Source organism: Marmota flaviventris, chromosome 9 (genome assembly GCF_047511675.1).
Source record: "Marmota flaviventris isolate mMarFla1 chromosome 9, mMarFla1.hap1, whole genome shotgun sequence".
NCBI lineage: Eukaryota > Metazoa > Chordata > Mammalia > Rodentia > Sciuridae > Marmota > Marmota flaviventris.
Genome location: NC_092506.1, coordinates 102,601,480 through 102,618,123, shown reverse-complemented (window position 1 = coordinate 102,618,123; position 16,644 = coordinate 102,601,480). Strand labels below are relative to the sequence as shown.

Here is a 16,644-nt window from a genome sequence, read left to right as displayed (position 1 = left end):
GCCAGAGCTAAGAGCCCCCTACCCTGCTTCTCTGCTTCCTGCCTCATCCCTTGGGTGGAATACCATTTCGTCCATGGCACTCATCATGGTATATTTGTCGCTGAGCTCGTCTGCTGGCTGTTTGCCTTTATAAGCAGATGGTACCCTCCACGAAGCCAAGCCCCTTTCATACCCGGGGCTGAACATCATGTCCAGCACATAGTAGGTGTCTGTGGAAGAAATGAAGTGCTGACTACAATAAAACCTCCCAAGCAGGTCTCCCTGCCTCCTGCCTCACCCCTCTGACTTGAGCCTTGTGTTTCGGCCAGGGTTGTGTTTTTAAAATACTAATTTCATCCCAGCCAGCCCTTCCTCATCAGTGTTGACTGAGCCCCATCTCCTTTTTTTGAAGTTTATGGGAAATTAAGAAAAGTTAAGATCAATATGATAGTGAAGAAAGGTGATGAAGGCCATTAATAACAATGCCTTTAAATTGTGGGTTTGCTTCGAAAGAAACCCTCAAACCCATGAGCACTGCAGGAAATGAATGAGTCAAGCTTCCCAGTACCCAGTGGCCTCTAGCTCAGGCCTGATACAATCAACCCTGACTCCTGGACCTGGCTTTCACAATTACCAGGCTGCTGTCTCAGGTGGGCACAGCCCATGACTCCCCTTTATCTGCCGTTCACAGGAGGGGCTCTGAGAACTTCTGCCCAGGGCAGTGTAGGGGCCGCAGGGAGTCTGTGGGTGGGACCCAGGCTCATGGATTGGGTGTGCTCTGTGAGACTGTGAGCATGGGGGTGGTGGATAGAGATATTTTGGGAGGACAGGCAATCCCTTGACTACAGCTGTTAGCAAAGTTGGGAAAACACAGTTCAATAGAATTTCCTCTTCCGTCAATATGGGCCCATTTCACCCCTCGCCTTTCTAAAGAGGAAGTTCCGTTAGCTCACAGAAACACAGCATCACACACATTCCTCCGCCTGGAAAAGCCCTAGAAGGACGGTTGCTCAGATTAAGAACCATTAGGGCCTTCTCTTGGGGACTTTAATTCCAATTCCAGAGAAGTAGGCAAGTGTCCCATCCACCCTGCAGCCTGGGAGAGCTCTCAGCCCCTCCCACAGCCCTGCCCTACTGGGTGCTCAGAGAGCAGCCCCGAGGCCCAGGAGCTAGAGCAAACTCCCACTCCTTCCACTGGAGCAAGCCGAGGGCTGCCCTGAGAGCCACATCATCTAACTCCATTCTGTCCTGCAGGCCGCTCCTCACGCTGCCTTCTTCCACCAAACTGGCCCCAATTTCTTCTGAGAATTTTTCTTATTTTCTCAACCTTTTCCCCACCTCATGGTCCGCTTCATCCCACCTGCCCAGAGGCCTTTTCCATGGGGAAGGCGCCACCTCCAACCCTCCACTCCCCTTTCCATCCTGACAATTCCAGATGAAAGTGCGAGCGGACTCCAAATGGTCAAGTTCATGGAAGGACATAAAATGGGCACTTTTCCAGAACTTACTTTCTCAGAGCAAAAGCAGGGAGAGACATGGTGGAGATGATACAGGGTAAAAGAGATGAGGTGTCACCTCCAGGGGGATCCAGGCTGGGGCAGAGTACAGCACACCAGAGGCTCAGGCCACGGGACTGTGGTTTGCTCCACCCACTGGGCTGAGCTCAGGGACAGTCAAACCCACGTGTGGCTTTTCGAGGAAAGAGAAGGCTGCTTTCGGAACAGAGTGCAGAGAGCTTCCGCAGTTATGAGAACTCCCTGGGACGTCTCCCGGGCAAGGCGAGCAGGTGAGGCTCCAGGAAGGCGGGGCTATTGCCTTCCTGACAGGTGGTGGGTTTCCTTTCCAGGTTGTCAGAATCCACATCTGAAATGCTGCAGTGCACTTTCCACCGGTTCCTTTTCTCATCTTGTGAAAGAATCCTTGTGCAAACTCCTTCTCTCATTTTCACCCATTTCCAAGAAAAAAATCTCCTTTACAGCCTTCATAACCAAGGACAGCTATTTTCACATGGGAACCCCACATGCCTGGCTCCATGTTAAACTCCTTTGACACATAATCTCATTTAAACTCACAACATCCCTGTGGGGACTTGCCATCCCCACGTTACAGATGGGAAATTGGAAGCTCTGAGAAGATCAATCATTTTTTCAAGGTCACAGCAATACATGTGAGCACAGGCTCTCGATGAGGGCTCTGTCTGAGCAACACCCTCTTCATTAGCATCCCAAGTATCATCAACCAAGTCAGCCATTGCGTCACCAGAAATCTGACTGGTTTCGCAAGATTTCCGTGGTCTAGACATTTATTGGAATAACAATACATCCGTCATTCATAGCGCTCCATGTTCAAGGCGTGTTTCCATTTTCTCAGGGGAACTTCGTGTCCCTGGGAATTAGACAAGCCAGACATTCTTCTACAGTTTTACAGACAAGAAAACCGAGGCTCAAAGAGGAAAGGTGACTTGGCCATGGTCACACGGCTAGAAACAGAATTCTTTCCTGTCTTATGCTGCCTCTTCAATAAATAAAGGAGCAAAATAAATAAGTAAGCTGTCAAGGAAACCCTGAGGAATCCTCTCCTGAGCATGTTGCCAGAGGGGCTTCACTTATCAGGCTGGTACCCAGGAGCTTCTTGGCAGAGTGGCAGGGGCCATGGGTGGGTTCCCTGGGCCAGAAGGCCTGTTTTCAAAATTCCACAGAGAAATTCAGGGCCAAGAGGTAGCTTGGGAAGGCCTGCCCTTCTTCCCAGCATCCTGTCTGGGGACTGTCAACGGCCTTTATTTGAAGACAGATTTCAAATGGATAGTGGGGACGCAGGGCCCACACCTATCCCTCTGGACCTCAGAGATGGGCAGTTCTCCAAGGATGCTCCCATAGACCGATGCTAAAACTATTAGCCCTTGCAGTGAGCAGGAAGCTCACTGGGAAGATTTGTTCCAGAGTCGATTTCCTCCCAGCACTGAGTTGGACAGGGTCTGAAATGTCACCCCAGGGCCAGCTTGGCTAACATCCATCACAGAGACCCTCTAAAGATTGAGTCCTTATTTTACAGATGGGGAAACTGAAGCCCTCTGAGAGGTGACTGGCCCAGGATCACATGACTGAACACCAAGCATGCAGGATCCCAGCCCAGGGCCCTGACCTCTGGGTCTGTGGCTAGACATGAGCAGCAAGCACAGGTGCCAGTCCCAGCCCTGTCTCTCTGGTGATCTCCTGAGTTGGTGCCCAAGCCCAGAGGTCACCTGAAGGCTGGTGCTCTGACCAGTCCAGACACCTCCCTGTGGGGGAGCTTCTCCCTGCCACCACACTAGAGATCAAACTCAGCCTCTGCTCCTGCCTTCTCTCCCCAGAAATGACCCCTCCAGGGAGGCCTTGAAACTCCATTTTCTTAGCACTCCAACCTGCAGGAGGCTCTGATGCCTCACTAGCCTGAAGGAGGCATCAGGGTCCGAGTGGACTGCAACCTGGCAGCCTCACTACGACTCCAGAACCCCTGAGGTTCCCCTGAGCACAGAGCCCTTTACAGCACAGGAAGGAGTCCCAAGGAGCGGAGGTCTTTGCCCGGCCCTTAGTGCTGCTAGAGTCTGCAGGGCCCCATTGAGCAGCACAGGCCAATGCCATCCTCATGCCCTGCACTACTCCAGCGAGACAGTCTCCTCCTGTCCTGTACGGCCTGTCCAGGGCTGGCCCCGATAGGCTTGCAGAAAAATGCCCAGCATGGCCTGCCTGATCCAGGCAGAGGCACAGGCATGACTGAAACCAAAAGCAGCCCTAAGCCCAGGTCACTCATTCGAGTGCAGGCTGGAGATCAGCGGCAAGGCGACCATGTCTGAGTCAAAGCAGCTCAGGGGACCCCCTGAGGCTGCCACACAATCCAGAGGGGCAAGGTCATGGATAAAACTCCAGTCAGCTGTTCCCAGGTCACCACAGCTGGTCAAGCCCAGGAGTGGCCATTCCTTAGACAGTTGGTTCCACTGTCCGGTGGGGCCATCTGAGGGAGCCACAGTCATTCCTGGAGGATCCTGTTTCACATAGCCCTTGGCCAAGGCTGGCGGAGGCCAGTCTGCCTCGGCATCCAGGCACGTCCTGAACTGGGGGCCAAGGCTGTCTGTCAAGGGCGCCTCTTCCTCCAGGCCACCTGCTGTGGCTGCGTTCTCTTCTGTGCATTTAGTTTGTTTCAGGTAGCCCTGGAATGCCACCACGGCTGGGTCTTCCTCCTCAGGCACCTCAGGCCTCAGGAGACTGACAGGGCCCAAGGCAGAGCTGTCCTGTGCATCCCCTGGCTGCCCCTCAGAGCTGTGGACTAGGCCAATGCCACTGTCATCCTGGCCCTGGCTGGCTTTCTCCACCTGCTGCTCCCAGGTGGGTCCCCTGCCGGGGCACAGGCAGGGCTCCTGCAAGCAGATCCCACTGTCTGTGCTACTGCTGCTGCCACTACTGCAGCTGTCCTGTAGCTCTGTGGGGACCTCCGTTCCCAGAGCCCCACAGGCCTGGGTGTGGGGAGTAGGGAGGAGAAACTGGGGCTCTTCAGTCTGCAGGGATGGCTTGGCACTGCCAAAGCCACTGTCTGTGCTGCCATGCAGGTCTGAGTTCCTTAGCTCTGGGGACACCTTCCGGAAGGCCTCCTCATCAAGCAGGTAGATGATGTCTGGGCAGGGAGGCTGGTTGACAGGCCCAATGGGGCTGGGCTTCTCGAAGACCTGGGAGGAGAGGACAGAGTGAGATTGGTTGGGGCCACCTGCCGGAGCCCTCCCCAGAGCCACAAGGGAGGCCAGAGACCCAGGAAGGGAGCATCAACAGAAGGGGACCACAAGGCCTGGATGACACTGCAGGGAGCTCTTTGGAATTAGCTTTTCTCCTGAGGCATTCTCTGCCCAGGCCAGATGCACAAGAAGCTGCGATTCTTGAAGCCAGATGGAAAGGGAGGCCAGGCGGAATGGGAGCCTGCAGGGAACCCCCGAGCCCCCAGGCGGCTCCACCCTCTGGGCTTTTCAAACCTGTGCCCACCCATCTAGAAGTGTGCCTCAAACTTCCTGACAATGACCTCAAATAAGATACAAATATTACAAGATAATCTGTTCATATAACTCATATAGAAGCAAATGGAAGCAGCTTCACAAAATAATACCTACTCCCCGTGCGCCGCGACGGATCCAGCTAGTCTACTCTATCCCATCCCACCCATTTTTAGAAAAATTTCTGGGTGTGAGACATCAAATTAATCTCTCCAGTTTCTGAGTTGTGATCTCCACAAACAGGGTGGCTGCAGTGTGGGGTAGCGGAATAAGTGAAGAACTAGCAGCCAAAGACCTGCTCCCCATCAATGGCCAAGGGTCCCAGGGAAGTCATTTGACCCCTCTCTCTGGCTCTCCTCTGCCCTAGCTGCAGTTGTGTTCTTTCTGTCCCAGAACAAACACATCAGGGCCTTTGCACATGTTAATCCTTCTGCTTGGAATACTCTTCTGTCTTGCACTTTGCATCGCTGGGTCCCCTCATCATTCAGGTCTCAGCTTGGATGTCACCTCTTCATCAAGCCCTTCCCAGCCATGCTTTCCACATTAGCCTTGTTTACTTCTTCCTAGTACTTAGTTCCTGGAAATAATACACACTCGTTCACTCCCCATTCCCCAAAGAATCTAAGTTCTGTGAAGGCCAGACTAGTCTTTTTGCCACTCTGTCCCCAGAACCTGAATTGAGCTGGCACAAGTAGACACTCATAAGGTTTGTTGACTGACTTATTGACTCACCATCACACAACTGCCCTCACTTCCTTAGTACACAATGATGCAAATGCAACTCTCACTGGCTGAGTCTCTATTATAGTCTCTTTTACTTTAAAACCATTGCTTAGTGTTAAAGACGTACACTCAGGAGCCAGACTTCCCAAGTTCAAATTCCAGCTCTGCCTCCTATAAACTTTATAAGTTGAACCAAAATACTTATCTTCTCTGTGCTTTGGTTCCTCATCTGCAGAGTGAAAACAATAACGGCACATGCCTACTTGTGTCATTAAGGCGTGTAGTCATACCAAGAAGAAACTCAGGAAATATGTGCTCAATTGAATTTCATCCTCCAGTAATTTTTCAAGGGAAGTATTTTGACCTCTATTTCTTAGAGGAGAAAACTGAAGCTCAGAGAAGTTAAATGGCTTGCCCAAAATCACACAGCAGTGAAGAGCAAACCTGAAATTCATACTCAATTGTCCTGTGAGATCCCCTGATTTCCAATCAAACTTCCCTGGATGGACAGTTGAAAGAGCATATCAAGCCAGCTAATGAACAAGGACAAACTAAAGAATGTGAAAGTGCTCTCAGCATTATACATTAGTGATGACTCGGATTATTAGGGGAAGGAAATTGGGCTGTATTTAACCCAAGGAGAAAAAACCCTCCAGGACAAGTGAATTCTGTGATCAAATGTACAGAAGGAACAAAACCCCAGAAACTGCTTGTCATCTCTGCTGCTCGGATGTTATTTCCCTGCTTTGTGCTAAGCTCACAGTTTACATATTGGTTGTAATCAAGTCCCTTGGGACCAGGGGCCACATGAATCAGCTCCTTCCCAGACAGAACTGTGCATGTGATGGATGTTCAGTAACCAGCTCAAGCACCACCTCACACATTCTAGATGCCTCTCCTGACCCCTAAGTAGAATCTCCCATCCTGGGTCTCAGGACCACCCTCCTCCCACCCCAACTTTCTTCTAGCCATCTCGTCCCAGTCTCCCAGTACATTCCTAAGCTACCACCCAAGTTCCAGGCCCTGTCTTGAATATATGCTCAAAGTGCATGGGAAACAGGCCGAGGAGCTGACTCTCCCAGGAACAGAGAAAGGATGATGAGTAGACACTTCAGCTAGACACAAGGAGATACTATAAAACCCCTGAGGGCTGTTTAAGTGTGCCTGCCCCAGTCTCCTCCTCATATCTGTCTACCCAGGGTACTGAGCAGGGGACCCGGTGCTTTCTCACCCGGAAAAAGACCAATCAGGCCAGGCAGCCGGCCACCCGCCACGCGCACACACGGATCCAGAAGGTAAACTCAAAACAACTCGGTCTCTCTCATCATTGTCCTTAGAGAGCCTGGGATCCCTCTGGAGTTTCCCACCGCATTTGTGAGCTTCCCTGGGGCTCCTGCCTCCCTGCCCAAGCTGGGTCCTTTGGCACACAGCAAGACCAGCTCGGGGGGCTGTTGTGGTGACCCTCCATGCAGCCTGAGCCCAGGTGGGGGTGGGCTGAACTTCTGAACTGCTGCACAGTTCTTACACGATAACTTTTGGAGGCTGACATGCCACTCCCAGATGTGGCCCAGATGTGGCCCACTGGGAGAGGTGGGAGGTCCTGGCCTCCTTCAAGAATCTTCCTCTCCACTGTCACCTCTCTACTCTGCCCCCTCCCTCTCTGACAGCTTGAGCCCGTCTTTCTTCCTGTCTTGTTGGGAGTCATTGCTCTTGGCCACTATGTGTAGGAAGATGGGCTCATGACTTTTCCTGGCTGTACAAATCTGTGCATGGAACAATCTCTCTGTCCTCACTTCTAAAATGAGGATAGTAACTGGTACTAATGTACAGGGGCTGGTCAATGGCCAATTATTAATAGAAATGACAAGACTTGTGGTCACTGGGTTTGTGATTGCTCAGCATGTACCTGTGGTATCTGGGCTACTAGAAGACAGTGTTCTCAGGACAGGGTTTTGTGTTTACTTCCTCCCTCTGTCCCCATAGTGCTTGATGAGAGTGCCCATGATAATGTCAGGGCTGAAAGCCAAGGTTAGCCAAGGGAATGGACAGCCTGGGAGGGAGGGAACTCTGGAGAGCCTGGGAAATGGAGCAATGGCCTCCCTGTGAGACTCACCAGGACCGAAGGCAGCTTCCTCCGGCGCCGCACATACAGCTGGAGGGTCAGACAGTAGACCAGGGCTCCACAGAGCAGCAGGACACAGGAGAAGAAGATGCTGAGGTTGGTCGCAGTGAAATCTGCAGGCAGACAGATGCATTAGTAGCCTGGCACCATGGGGCACTAAGGGACTGTCCCCAGAGGTCCCTTGGCCACTCTGAGGAACTACTCAGTGAGTGACCCAGGCGACCCCTACAGGCAACTTCTTAGCCATAGTGAATCTCTGCCAGTCTTCCAACCTCTGTGTGGGGTCCCCTCGCTGGGCACATCAATTCTGCTTCCAGCTCTCTGCACCCAAGGCAAACAGAACAATAGGGCAGGATAGCAGAGCAGGCAAGAACAGAGGCTTCTGGGGGCAGCCAGACCTGGGTTCAAATCCCAGCTGCACCACTTGCTAGCTGTTGGACTGTAGACAAAGTACTTAATCTCTCTGAGCCTCAGTTTGTTCATCTATAAAATGAGAAAAAATTATACCTTATAATATGGTTGTAAAGTATAATCTTGTCCCAAGAATTTTACTTACTTCATCAGGCCCTTCTAACAACCTGAGGTGATAAATATTATCATCACCCCCATTTCACAGATTAGGATACTGAGGCTCAGAGAAGCCAAGTCACTTGCCCAAGGTTACAAGCTAAGACCAGAACAAAACTATTTCTTCTATAAAAAAATTCTTTCTCTCTCTCTCTCTCTCTCTCTCTTTGGTACTTGGTATTGAACCTAAGGGCACTTTACCACTGAGTCACATCCCCGGGGTCTCACTAAGTTGCTTAGGGCCATGCTAAGTTGCTGAAACTCCCTCGAACTTGCAATCCTGCCTTGGCCTCCCGAGTTGCTGGGATGACAGGCATGTGCCACCACGCCTGGCCTTAAAAATCTTTTAACACTGCCTGATGCATCCTTGGTGCCTTAGTCTGCCCTGGCACTTCAATGACGATGAGTTGTTGAGTGTTCTTCATACAACAGGCCCTACTGTAAAGTAGAGTCACTGCCATCTTTGCTGGGCAGGGCACACTCTGCCCCCTAGCCAGATGGCAGGATCCTAGTGGGCAGGACTTGGCTCCACACTGACATCTCTCCCCCACTACTGCTGACTTTAGCAGCTCTTCCCAGGAGACAGCTCAGTTCTGCTTCCTCTCAGGGGAGAGAGAGGGGGCAAGGAGAAGCCCTCTGTACCCCAGCTCTGAGGAAGGACAGTACAGACTGTAACAAACAGGAACTAGCACAGCTGACTGGGAGGTGGGGTGGTGGGGTGGGGTCCTGAGGCGGTCCCTGGAAAGCACAGCTGTATGTAGGACCCCAGAATCAGGGGACCTGGTTCTATGGGCCCACCCCTTCCTTGAAAGTTGTCTTCATGGAGCTTTTCTAATATGGGACAACAGGACCTCTCTGATGGGCTGTGCAGGAATAACTGGCTACACAGGGCAGGGCCAGTGTAGTGCCTGGCACCAGCAGCCTGAGTGAGGCTTTATGGATTGTGCCAGCCCTTCCAGATCCTTCTCCACCCGGATGCCAATCTGAGCCCACTCACACTGCTTGGTGAGGACGATGCACTGCTCCTCCGACCAGACCCCCTTGTTCGTCCGGGAGGCCACAGATGGCTTCACTATGACACAGAACTTTCCCACCTCTCCTGAGGCTGTGAGGTTGAAGTTTTCATGACTGACCTTCTTTATTCTCAACTGAAACCAAAACAAGAACAACAATGAACAAAATCCTCTTATGCCATGGTACCTAGAAGAGCTGGAGGCCCCCCTTTTTGGTGTGTGATACAGAGGATGGAGCCAGGCCTCCAGCATGCTAGGCGAGTGCTCTACCGCTGAGCCCCAAATATCCCTAACCCTGGAGGGGCCTTCGAGAACTCCTTCAGTCTATTCCTAAGATAATCGACTGTGCTTATCAGTACAGCCCAGCATCTCTGTAATTACCACAACCAATTTTGCATTAATAGAGAAAAGGGAGTCTTTTCTAGAAGCTGAGGATCTCTCTAGAAGGAACCTGAATCAATTGTGGTGAAGAGGAAAGAGGATGGATTCTGCCCATTCCAGATTTCCCACCCGCAGGGGTGCCCTTGGAAAGTGCCACAGCCTCATCTGTAAAATGAAATAAAGTACCCACGCCGAGGGCGTCAGAAACAAGATCCATCACATGTTTTGAGAGCTGCTGACACCTGGCAGGCAGTGCCTTCCCCGCAGGAGTGTGTGTTCGAGGGCTGAGGTCATTTCAACTCCTTCCTCGGTACCCAGGTTCTTTCTACTCTGCACAAAGGTGATGCTAGCCCAGGGGACAGAGAAGACTTGGGGACCCCGTACCGGAAAGCTTCCTGGCACCTTGCGGATGGCAATCTCATACTGGCGGAAGTGACTGAAGATGTTTTCATACGTATCACCTTCAGGGGCCATCTGGGGCCTGGGGGGCTGGATTGTCCCAAGAATGGAGTCCTCGTGCACCTCTAGCTTCACGCTTCCAACTGTCAGTGTCACTGAATGGGGAAGGGACAAAGCCATGAGGCTGAGGCATGGAGAGGGCCTGGAGATCCCACCCATGACTTTCCTCCAGGGTCAAGTTTACCTCCCCCAAAACCTAGGCCACAGGTTTCCAATCCCACAGAACATATGAACTTCTTGGGAAATGTTTGAAATACAGATGCCCTGGGGGCCTCTATAGACATAGGGAACCTGAATTTTGCAGGCTGAACCCTGGAAATACATACACACACACACACACACACACACACATATATATATACATACACATATATATATACACACACACAAATATATATGTACACATAAATGTACATATATACATATGTATATATATTTATTTGTTTGTTTGTTTATTTTTTAACTGAGAATTTAACCCAGGGTGCTTTACCACTGAGCTATATCCCCAACCCTTTTTATTATTTTTTAAAATTTTGAGACAGGGTCTCACTAAGATACTTGGGCCCCTCTGAGTTATTGAGGCTGGCCTTGAACTTACAATCCTCCTGTCTCAGCCTCCCAAGATGCTGGGATTACAGGCATGCGCCACCTTGTCTGGCTAGAAATATATTTTTAAATACACTCCTTAAAAAAATGTTTCTGCAGCTGGCTGAGCACTGGTCTGTGAGCAGGCATTTGGGAGACCATCGACTCCAATTGGAATCCCGCAGAGCAGGACTTGCACACAGACCAAGCTCAGTCCCAATTTGTGGAATAGAAGAATCCCACTGGGCTTGAGGCTTCATCGTTTCTGTTACCTTCCAGGGAGACTCCTGCCTTTTCTTAAGCAGCACTTTCCTGCTCCAAACGATGACCCCTGGGAATTCTCCCCTACAGGTGGGAGGACCAAATACGCCCACTGCTCCAGGTGCTATGCTGAGTGCTAATGGATTCGCTTCCTTTCCCCAAACTCCACAAGTTCACAGGCCTGGCCCTCATGACTCAGCGGCTCCAGTACACCCCAAGACCTCCCTTCTGTAGGATAAACAACTCCAGTTCCCTTTTAAATCTCAGAAAACTTGGCTGTTTTCATCTAACCTCTCCAAAGACCTGACTCAGGCCTGTTTGAGTAACTAGTTCCCGGCTAGAAGGTCTGATGACGGGAGGAGATATGGGAACAGAAAGAAAAGCCTCAGGCTAGGGTTTCTGGCTGGAAGGGAGCCAAAGCCATGCACTAGTTCCAGGGGAAGTAAAGCACCTTCATCCACAGAAAAGCGGGTTTGGGTGATAGTCCAATTGGAGTGCCGCCTGCCATCCACGGCCCGGACCTTGGCCCGGTAACCGTTGTTGTGGTACAGGTCCAGGGTGGCTGCGGTGAGATCACAGAACTCCAGGGCACCCCTACAGCTGGTGACGTTTTCCCAGAGCTGTCTTCCGTACCTGAAGAGATATCAGGGTAGGCACTAGGGTAGGAACTATGCTCAAGTCTACTCCTTTAAGAGGGCATCCAGAGGTCTGGGCAGAGAGCTTCCATCATGGAAGAAAGCGGAACACGCTCGGGATATTTCCTGTAGTTCAGGGCATCTAATTGCAAGGGGTCTCTCCTGGTTTTGGGACCGCATATCAGCTTTTCTGTGGTGTAGAAGACTCAACAGAGGGAACAGGAGTAGCTCAAGTGCTATCCCTCCAGAAAGGCCTTCGGGCCCTGTCCCTCAGCCTTCTTTCTAACTTCTCCCAGCTACATTTGCAGACATACAGTTTCCTTGTTCTCCAACAATACTGTGGAGGCTTTCCCCGTAAGATGGAGAAACCTGGTGGGGGAAAGCCATTCTTGGCCTTCTCACACCAGAGATCCCAGCATGCTGCTTAGTATACATGGGGATGTCAGCTGGGTAGATATGTTTCAAGGTCCCCTGTTGAGTTGCCTCAATAAAGAGGCAGGCACCTTCCTGTGAAAGGGGAGCAGATGGAGACCAACTGGCCCATCCCTCACCGCCCTTCTCCTCCCTCCATCTTCCCCTTTTCTTACTTCAGGAGTGCCACTTCATAGTAGGTGCTTTCAGACTGATTAGGGATGGGTGTCCAGTGGAGGATGTGCTGGAAAAATTCTGCTTCAAACCACACAGATGGAGGGCTAGGCAGTTCCGTTCCTGGGGAGAAGAGATGTCAATAGCTTGTAGAATCCATCCCCTGAGACTAGGAGGACCCAAATCACTCCCCACGGGAAGAAGCAGTCCCATCATGGCACCAGAAAAGCAGAAAAGCCATGGCTAAATTTTTGCTTTGTCAAGAAGTACATTTGAATTAAAAAAAAAAAAAAAAAGTGGGGAGCTGGAAGTGTGGCTCAGCGGTAGAGCACCTGCCTAGCATGTGTGAGGCACTGGGTTTGATTCTCAGCACCACATACAAATAAATGAATTTTTAAAAAGTCCATCAATGTCTAAAAAAATAAAAAATAAAAAAAGTAGGTGGGTGAGTTTTTGAGTGGGGAGGGGCTATTGATCCCGCACACCATCAATCTCAACCTCTTCCATTTCTACTTCCAGCGGGTGATGGTGACAAGAATTAGAATTCATTTGCTGGGTCCTCTGCAATAAGCTGAGCACTGTGCTAAGTGTTTTGCTATGTTCCATGTCACATCAGCCCTGCATGGAGAACATTTATTGCCCCCATTTTACTAAAGAAGAAATGGAAGCTCAGAGAGGGTAAGTGACTTGCTCAAGGCCAATGGAGCTGGTAAGAGGCAGAGTGTGGACTTGCCCCCAGATGTGTCTGATTCCAGAGCTAGGGTTGGGTCCTGCACTGTTGGTGACCAGAAGCTCAGTGGTGGATGAGAAGACAGAGCTGGGTCCCACACAGCCCAGGGGAAAAGACAGGGGGAGGCCTGAGGCATGTCAGCAGCAAGCTCAGATGAGCTAGTTTCTGGCTCTGCCTGAACACTGTCTTTGCTCCAGTATCATCCTAAGGCCTGTCCCCCACCCCTATACCTGGTCCCCACCCAATCCCAGTCCAAGGCCACTTTTCTGGCTACACAGACATCTTACTTATTGACATCTGCCTGGGCAGATGGTCTCTTGGGCCACTCAAACTGAGGGCTGGTTCCATTCCCTGAATCCTAGAAGGGTTTCACCTATAGTCAGATACCCCCCCGAGGCTAGGTGAGGACAGCCAGGAATCAGCCCTTGTTTTAGACTGTGCTGAGGACCTCTCCTCAGAGAACTAGCACCCCTGGATCTAAGGTGAGATTTGAAACACCAAGCTCTGTCTCTACGCTACCATCCTCTCAGCCCCAACACACCATTCACCACAGGCAGCACTGGTTCCAGGAACCTCAAACTAGCCCTTGCCAATGTGGTGCTAAGCACAAAGTATAGTGAAGGTCAATAGCAAGTGGGTTCCCCTAGGGCGTCTCCTTTGACAGTGGCTCTGCCCCCACTTGCCCAGTTCTCTAACTTCTCAACATCTCTCAAATCTTGCTTTCTTTCTGACTCTGCCATTTTCATTTAGAAAATATACCCCCACTCACACACACACACACACACACACACATATGGGGTCTAGCTAAACTGCCTCGGCCAACCTTGAACTTTTGATCCTCCTGCCTCAGACCTTCCTGTCTCTTACATCCTTTCATTTACTGTCTTTGAGCATTAATTCTGTTTCGTTGCAAAACATTAGATGGAAAGTGAAAGACACAGCAAGTCTTTGCAGGGTTTGGGCTGCACATCCCCACCTCAGCCCCGATCATGTGAAAGTGTTTTACTTTGTATTTTGACATCATGTAGAAGATATTTGGGTCCCTGCTCTCCTTGCATCTGCTTTTGGTCCCTCCAACTCTGGGCCTTTCCGTTCTCTCTTTCTGGGGCTTCTTGGTTGCAGAAACTCAGACTGAGTTAAGAGCTAGGGGTAAGGCAGGAGGGAGGCAGGGAGCAATGGGAGTGAGCTGGGGGGCTGAAGACCATCTCTGATGGTCACATAGGAGTAATCCAAAGGGTGGGGAAAGGGCAGAGATGGAGGTGAGACCAGAAGGCAAAGGGAGAGGAGAGTCAGAAGGGCATCAAAATATCAAAATCACTCCCCACGGGAAGAAGCAGTCCCATCATGGCACCAGAAGAGCAGAAAAACTATGACTAAATTTTTGCTTTCTCAAGAAGTGCATTAAAAAAAAAAGTGGGTGGATGAGTTTTGGAGTGGGGAGGGGCTATTGATCCCCCACACCCCTCAATCTCAACCTCTTCCACTTCCACAGCAGGTGAGCCTGAGACTCAGTCTTGCCAGAGTGAAGGAGCCCCGGCAGGGACAGGGAGGTTATGAGCATCCCTCTCCGAGAGGGTAGCTAAATCGAGTTCCCTGTGGGAAGCAGAACATAAAGGAGGGCCGAGGACAGATGGGAGTGGGATCTGGCCATCCGTACAGCCCAGCGGGGCAGCCGCGAAGAGGTCGAGGCGTTCCTCTACTGACTTAATACTTCTGGAGTTATGTCCATGACATCTCCCAATCCCTCTTGGTTTCCCTTGCTTGTCTGAAATAGCGTGGTTAGAGCTGGTGATAGCACTGCTCCGGGACCCGGAGCCTTACCGTGCGCACTGGAGCCAAGGCACAGGCTGAGGAGCGCCGCCAGAGGCACTACCAGGCGCGACAGCATTCTGGGCGCGCCGCATCGTCCGGAGCCGCCTGAAAACCTCCCGCCGCTACTCCGCTGCGCTGAGACTGACGGCTCTAGCCGCTAGCCCAGCCCGCGCCCTGGGCTGGGGGGCTGACGTCAGTGAAGGCGGGGCGGGGCCTCTATGCGCCCCGCCCCTTCGGCACCGTGACGTTGGTTTGACAGTGCTCCGTGCATTAGCCCCGCTGGCGACAGAGGCAGGGCAAGTCTGTGCAAGTCTGTGCAGAGGCAGAGAAGGCTGCAACCAACTCTGCCCTTCTCCCCATTGGGCTTCCAGCGCCATTGAAACTGTGTGTGTATGTGTGTGTGTGTGTGTGTGTGTGTGTGCGCGTACGTGTTGGAGTGCAGATGGCCTAAGACAGCTTTGCCCTAAAGGGCAGCACCTGGGTTCAGATTAGCTAATTATATGAGGCTACCAGGCTCAGAATTGTTCCTGTGGCCAAGGTGGCCCTGAAATGGGGAAGCAGACAATTCCAGGTGCTGAATGCAGATATCTGAGGACACGTGTGTAATTCTCAGTGTTGCCCTAGGACCTCTGTGCAATCTTCTCAGCTAAACTGACTCTAGAGTAGGTGTTGCCTACCTGACTTATACTTTTGGAGGGGTATCCACGACATCTCCCAGCCCCTTTTGGTTTCACTGGAGTTTCACTGCTGGGGTACCCAGTAACATTGGAGCCAACACTTTTGTGTCACATGGCTCAGCTGAGACTGCCCTCTGGGTGTGCTAAAGATGTAAGGGTGTGGGAGAAAAACTTTGTCACATCACTTTTTATTGGAGGGTGAAACTTGCTACATACATGCATACCCTTGCAATGTGCATATGTGCTTGCACTCACATATGCAGTAGTGAATCTGTCTAGATTTGGATTCATTTGTGATGTTGAGCATGTACTTGTGGGTCTTCTTGTCAGTGTCTATACTGGCTGACCTGGGAGCCCTGTTCTTATTCTCAGAGGACATGGGAACAAAAGAAGGGGGACTTGACATTTCCAGGCTCAGCCTGGGGTCACCAGGCTCTCTCTGTTCCTGGGATGTTTCCTTGGTAGTATCCAGAGCCCACACTGAAGGCCTATCTGTAGCTTTTGAGAAAGGGGACCCAACTTGGATAGGTGTGCATGGCACTCGAGTTAGTAAGAATGGCTTGTGGAGATACCCTGTTGTGGGAGTGAAAGAATTTGAAAGTCTTACCCCATTACAGCTTTTTCTTAAATTTTTTTATTTTATTTTTCCCCCAATTACAGTTTTGATCAACTCTGTTACCCAGTGGTCTGGACCGAGAGTATTCTAAGTTGGCTGAGGGTAGGAGTTGGGGGTCCCATCTGTGCCTGTGGGTGTACATTGGGACTAGAAATATTTCATTCTTGGTCAGCAGTGGCCAGGGTGCCCCAGCTACCTGGGTAATAGAAAGTGGTATCCGCTTGGCCCACCAGGACATATGATCAGTTAAGCCCTCTCTTGGGGTACAGCTCCTGTTACCACACCCTCAGATCAGCCAGGAAGGAGAGCTCCAGGTTTATTTTAAAGAATGGTTTTTGTACTTACTGGTGCTCAGCTGAGAACTTTAGATGACAGATTGCCCAGGAGTACCCAGGCGTGATGCAGGAGGTGTGGCTACCTTCTGAAATGACTTCTTAGTTCCTGTTAACCTTTTTAAGGAAGAGAATGCTGTGGTATTTCTTTCT

At 51.0% G+C, this 16,644-nt stretch overlaps 1 protein-coding gene across 1 annotated transcript; it reads right to left on the bottom strand.

Annotated features, from left to right (window-relative positions):
• Positions 1-1,441: 1,441 nt before the first annotated feature.
• On the bottom strand, positions 1,442-15,002 carry Il10ra (interleukin 10 receptor subunit alpha). The gene is made up of 7 exons (XM_027930735.2): positions 14,876-15,002; positions 12,327-12,447; positions 11,556-11,737; positions 10,184-10,353; positions 9,403-9,553; positions 7,830-7,951; positions 1,442-4,678 (listed from the first exon to the last, which is right to left on the bottom strand). The coding sequence occupies exons 1-7, from the start codon at positions 14,940-14,942 to the stop codon at positions 3,761-3,763; spliced, it is 1,731 nt and encodes a 576-aa protein (XP_027786536.2). The 5' UTR covers positions 14,943-15,002; the 3' UTR covers positions 1,442-3,760.
• Positions 15,003-16,644: the final 1,642 nt, after the last annotated feature.